At 57.4% G+C, this 6,069-nt stretch overlaps 1 protein-coding gene across 2 annotated transcripts in view; it reads left to right on the top strand.

Annotated features, from left to right (window-relative positions):
- Positions 1-933: 933 nt before the first annotated feature.
- The window catches only part of IFFO2 (intermediate filament family orphan 2), a 47,332-nt gene continuing 42,196 nt past the window's right edge, over positions 934-6,069 (top strand). Inside the window, exon 1 of one of the 2 annotated variants that reach the window (XM_059136382.1) lies at positions 934-2,017. In XM_059136382.1, coding sequence (XP_058992365.1) covers positions 1,353-2,017 — 665 coding nt within the window. In that variant the 5' untranslated portion in view covers positions 934-1,352. The remainder of the gene's footprint in view (positions 2,018-6,069) is intronic. The other variant, XM_059136381.1, reaches the window with a different exon arrangement.

The following is a 6,069-nucleotide window of genomic DNA, read 5'->3' as shown; positions in this document are numbered from 1 at the left end:
GATTCAAGTTCCTGGAGAACTTGGTCTTTAGGGTGGTAGATCTGAAAAGATTGAATGAAGGAATGAATGATTGAATTCTTGGGTTGGCTCCGCCCCCCAGGCTGGTTCCGCCCGCATGCTGCCCCCTAAGTGGTTGGATGAAATGTACCCCAGCTGTGGGGTCCCCTGCATCTTAGTGTGTGAGTGTGCAGTGGTGGGGAGGTGGTCATTCAAGGCCGGGAGCCGCAGCTGCCCTGGTGTCAGATTCCTGGAGGGTCTTCGCTCTGCCTTCCCCCTCCCCCACCCCCCACTCGGCGCCGCGCCGCGGTGGGCTGGGAGACCAGAGGGATCGGCAGTGCCGGAGCCGATCTCGGGACTACAGGCTCGCGCCGATCTGTGGGGGCAAGCGGTGGAGGAGCCTGCCCGGGTCCACCACGTGGGGGACGTGCCGGCGGAAGCGCTGCGTTATCCTAGGAAGGTCGATCTAGGCCGCCCCAGGTTGGAGTGGGGGTGGGGTGCGGATGCACCTTCGGACGCTATGGCCCCCCAGCCCTTCCAGGACACGCCTTGGGAATTTAGGGCCGGGGGGATAGGGGTGGGAAAGGGAGAGAAGAGGAGCCTCCTGGTTAGAGGACGTGGGGGGAAGGGGCGCCCTAACGGGGAAACGTGCGCTGCTCAGGCTGCCGGCTCCTTTAAGGGGCCGGGCTGGCTCTGCGGCGGTTCCAGCTAACCGCGGACCTGGTGCCGCTCTGCGGTCCGCGTCTCCAGGCAAAGAATCCGACTAGAGCCTGGCGGCAGGACCCGGCGCGGGAGAGGGCGTGGTCCAGGCGGGAGCTGGGCGGAGCCAGAGCTGCAGACAGCCGCTCTACCCAGTCCAGAAAAGCGGCGGAGAGCGGAGTGGGCGGGGCCCGGCGCTGCGGGCCGAAGGGGCGGGGCCTCGGGCTCTCGGAGCACCGCAGAGGGAGGTGGGATGGGCGGGGCAAGGGCGGGGGCGGGGCCTGTGTCTGCAGTGGGCGGGGCCCGCCGCAGAGGGGCAGTGCCGGCCGAGAGTCCTCTGCGTGCGGCTGCCGCGGCCACACCACAGCGTCTCTGACAGCGGGGGAGCTGGGACTCACGACCCTCGCCACCTCACGCAGCCTTCGTGGCCTCCACCGCGGCCCGAGTCCCGTCCCTCGCCTCGGCGCCCACATCCGGGGGGCGGTCCGGCCCGCCGTAGCTGCGGAGGCCGCATCTGGCGCGCATCTGGAACCGCCCGCCCGCCGGCCGCGCTGGAGCCCGCGCCCGCCCTGGCCCGGCAGCGCCGGGAGCCCTGCCCGGAGCTGGAGCCGCACCTGGAGCCGCGGGCCCGGGGCCCTGAGCCGCGCAGCCGGCGCATGGTGAACTCGCTCCTGTTCGGGGAGATGGCCTTGGCCTTCGGCTGCCCGCCCGGCGGCGGCGGCGGGAGCTGCCCCGGCGGGGGCGGCGGCGGCGGCGGGGCCGGGCCGGGGCCGTCGCCGGTGACGGCGGCGCTGCGGGACGACCTGGGCTCCAACATCCACCTCCTGAAGGGGCTCAACGTGCGCTTCCGCTGCTTCCTGGCCAAGGTGCACGAGCTGGAGCGGCGCAACCGGCTGCTGGAGAAGCAGCTGGAGCAGCAGCAGAGCGAGCGCGAGCGGCGGCTGCGCTACAAGACCTTCTCCCGAGAGCAGGCCGTGCAGACCGGGCCCGAGCTGCTGCGGCCGCCAGCGCCCGGCGCGGGGCACGGCAGCGGCAGCGGCGCGGCGGCGGGCGCCAACGCCAACACCGTTGCCCTGGGCGGCCTGCCCCTCGGCGGCGGCTCGCACCCGCAGCACTACGGCCGCCTGCCCGGGACCATCTGGAGCTACACGCAGGTGCGGCGCACGGGCGGCGGCGGCGTGGAGACGGTGCAGGGCCCCGGCGTGTCGTGGGTGCACCCCGACGGCGTGGGCGTGCAGATCGACACCATCACGCCTGAGATACGCGCGCTCTACAACGTGCTGGCCAAGGTGAAGCGCGAGCGCGACGAGTACAAGCGGAGGTGAGTGGGGACCTGCCCTTCCCCCCACCCCGCAGCTCCCGGGGAGGGGGCGTCCAGGTCCAGGAGGCGGTGGAATGCGTGCGTTCGGGAGGGGCTGGGGGCGGCTAGCTGGTCCTAGCAGGTGGGCTGGAAGCTGTGTTTGCATAGGGCCTTACACACGCATGGAAAACTCACTTACTAGTTCCAAGGATGGGGGCGGGTGCTGACTACCGTAGGGGACACGTCGGTGCAGTCATTGGTCGGGGCCGGTTGTTTTCTAGGTGGCATAATGACCACTGGTGTTTTATGTGATCTCATTTAATCCTCACACCAACGCAGAGCGTAAGGCATTCTTATCCCCATTTTGTAGATGAGGAAACTGAGGCACAGCGACGCGAGGGGCTTGCCAAAAGGGGCTTTGCTGATAGTGGCAAAACCAGGATTTGAACTAGTGAGTTGAACGACTTTTGGCTAGTTTGTCTCCCGCTGTAGGTATTTCCCCAAGGATGTAGGAGGCGGGCTCCCCTCCCTCCATGGGTGAAAAGAAAAAAACTCTTCACCAACCCACTGGCCTTTTTTTTTTTTTTTTTTGGTCCCTTAAATTAAATGAGATCATGTGTTTGAAAATGGGCAAATCCACTGGGGTCAGAGTCTGCCATGTTGCTCCAGCTCTGCAAGGTCTATTTGTTGGGTCTGGATAACCAGACTACCATTGGACTGGCCACAAGCTTTGAAAAACCCCTCTCTTCACCCCTCTTCTCCTCACCCCCTACTGTCATGGCTTTGAGTGCCAACAGATGCAGCCCTAAAGGCCTGCAGGAGGAGAGAACCTTGGGCCGAAGACTGGACGTTGTTTGGACCCAGACCACCATCCCTGGCTAGTGTGCGGGGAAGACTGCCTACAGGCCCGGCCTGCACATTCTTGCTGGGTCCCGTGTCCCCTGCTGGGAAACTGACATTGCTTCCTGCGCACAGTCCGGCTGACAGGACTAATGGCTTAGCTTTCCAATAAGAAGAGAGGGGTCTCTCTGTAGCCTCACAGGCCTGGGTGGGGGCAGCGCCCTGTGCTGTCCTAGCATGGGCAACTCTACATTGGGAGCTTTGGCTCCAAACTCTAGGGCTTGGAGGGTGTTGTGAGAAGGCTCTTTCCTTCCACTCCTTGAGTCCTGATGCTAACATTGAGCCCAGAGGCCTGTTCAGGGGCATGGGTCTCCTCCAGCACCTGCCAGGGAGATAGTGGGACCATTTGGAAACCTATTTGCTCCTTAGACAGATAGGAAGAATAAAATCTACCCCCAGTTGCAGAAGGGGAGAAGAGGTTGGTGATGCTTTTTGGAAGGGATAAAGTAATCAGTTGATGTTATTAAAGACAATAGGCTTTGTTAGGCCAGCATGGACCAGAGGTCCTGGGAGTCTCGGGTCTCTCATGTAGGGCCTGGCTTTCCGTGGGGAGGTCTTTCACTGCGCTGGGGACGAGCCCCTCTCCCAGGCCATCTTCTCTTGAGGACTTGAGAATGGATTCATGCCCCGCCACGGCCAGGGGGAGGCTACCTCTGCCTCTGTGGGCAGCTTCCTTGGGGTGGGGTAGGGGAGCAGGCACTGTTCTCGATGGTGAAACACGGAGGGATGGGCCCTTCTGTGTCCCACTGTTGATTGTGTCGTCATGCCTCAGGCTTGTGCTGTGTTTGTTTTATTGTGTGTGCTTTTTGGACGTGGCTACTAAGGAGATGGAAAAACCGTGCCCAATCTCAGAGGGAGATAGGTTGGCGTTGAGCAACGTTCTGTTCAAGTTGCATCCAGGGTGTGGGGTGTGATGTCAGCTTCTGGCGCTGGCCTGGAATGAGATGGGCACTGCTGGGGCAGGTGGAGTGTGGGTGCCTGTCCTCCTGTCCCCTGGGGCTGTGTGAGCGCCTTCTCTTCCTCCATTTTTTTTTGGTGAGCTGGGGAGGTGCCTCTTTTCCGGAGTTGATTCAGGGCTCAAGTTGGATTTGTCCAAAGCAAATATACTCCCTTCTTCGGGACTCAGTTTCCCCTTTCTGTGTAGTGAGGGGTGAGTGGCCTAGCACCGTGCTCCTGGAAGCCCCAGGCTGCCTTGGAGATGGTCTTGGGTTTCCTGGACTGTTATGTAAGACTTAATATTTTTTAAAAAGATTTTATTTATTTTTTTGACAGATAGAGATCACAAGTAGGCAGAGCGGCAGGCAGAGAGGGAGGGGGAAGCAGGCTCCCTGCTGAGCAGAGAGCCTGATGCAGAGCTCCATCCCAGGACCTTGAGATCATGACTTGAGCTGAAGGCAGAGGCTTTAACCCACTGAGCCACCCAGATGCCCCAAGACTTAATATTTTAAATTATATTGCAGTGTTAATATGGTTATAAAAAATGTGCTCACTTTTAAGTTCTTCATGTCAACTCATGGTTAATTGTTAACTTGTTAGTAGTTGGCCTCAAGTTAAAGCCACCCGCCTGCCTTTCTCTGTTTGTCTGAAGCGTACTCTGAGATTGCAGAGCAAACCGCTAAAAACCGTTCCCATTTGTAGCTACTTATCTGTGTGAGTCAGGATTTTCATGAAACTCTGCAGCCAAAGCTGGAGATAGGATTAAATAGAATATGGTACTGTCATCTGTGGTCCCAGTTCTAAATGTTAATGAACCAAAATAGCCTCATCAGCTTCATTGATGGGACTCAGAATAGGTAACTAACTGTTCTGTATGTGAACTTCTAGTGTGAACGTAAACCCATAACATTCTGTTTTTACTTCTTTCTGTATTTGGGTTTCTCATGAGAATTTGCTTTCGGGAGGAGGTCAGGCATCTCAACACCTTAAAAGAAAAAATTTAAAAGTCGCCGGACTAGATTATCTCAAAAGGTCTTTCCAGCATTGTCAAAATATAATCTTGACTTTGAGCTCCCAGTCCGCTTCTGGTCCCTTGGCCATGAGAGAAGTCACTGTCTAAGGGATGGGACCACGGTGTTTGCTTGGGCCACCGAAGGCATTAGATGCTTTGGGGCTGTCTAGCACGGAGCCGCAGGCAGTGACCAGTGGAGGGGACCTGTGCCCGGAAGGGAAAGGTTCTAGGGTTTCCTCCTGTCTACCTGGAGGTCACAGCCTCAGACACCCCCACTTGCTTCTGCAGAGTACATGTGCCTGGTGCGTGTAACTCTGTTCTCCAAGCTGGAGGCATTTGGGTTCCTCCTCTAGGATCTGCGGCCAGAACCATGGACCACCACCATCATTATTTTGACTTAAGAAAAACATTCTTCACCAGCTTTCTTGAGGTGTAATTTGCACATCATAAAATCCTCTTAAGCTCACTATTCAGTGATTTTTTTTTTTTTTTTTTAGTAAATGCAGAGTTGTGCAACCATTACCACAACCGAGTTGTAGAAAAATTGCATCATCCTAAAAAGAGCCTTCATGCCCATTTGCAGTGAATCCCCCTTCCCACCCCAGCCCAGGCAACACTGATGTGCTTTCGGTTTCTATAGATTCACCTTTTCTGGACACTCCAAGTCAGTGTCGTCGTATCATTTATAGTCTTCTGTGTCTGGCTTCTTACACCTAGATGATGTTTTGTAGGTTCAACCACGTCATAGTATGTTTCAATAGTACATTCCTTTAGACTCGTGAACAATTTTCCGCTGTGCAGACAAACCATAGTTTATTGGTTCACCTCTGCAGTCTGTAGAATTTAAATGCAAAGAGTCATTTGTGCCACCTCACATTGTCTCAGGGGCCTCGAGTGATATGGGAGCCATGCTTTGGAAACACCGACCCAAACCAGAGCTCCTGGCCTGGGGTGCCTGGGCCCTGGGCCCTGGGCCCTGTTCGCTACGGCTTGGGTTTCCCCTCTGGCCAACCAGCGCTGAGCTCTTTACCATGAGGGAACTGTGGTTGCCCAAACTGTACCGTGGACAAGGTTGTCATGCATTGATTTGGAAACCAAAACAAACATCTCTGCCCTGTCACCACCCAGTGCCACCAAAATGTCCTACTCCGAGTTTGCAAGCTGGGGGCTTTCCCCTGGAGATTCCTGCTGAGTCTGTCTGAACTTTAAACTAGGGGGGATTTCT

The sequence above is a fragment of the Mustela lutreola genome, chromosome 10, assembly GCF_030435805.1.
Source record: "Mustela lutreola isolate mMusLut2 chromosome 10, mMusLut2.pri, whole genome shotgun sequence".
In the NCBI taxonomy this organism is placed as follows: Eukaryota; Metazoa; Chordata; class Mammalia; order Carnivora; family Mustelidae; genus Mustela; species Mustela lutreola.
The sequence above is the reverse complement of the archived record's forward strand: the minus strand, read 5'-3'. Positions and strand labels throughout refer to the sequence as shown.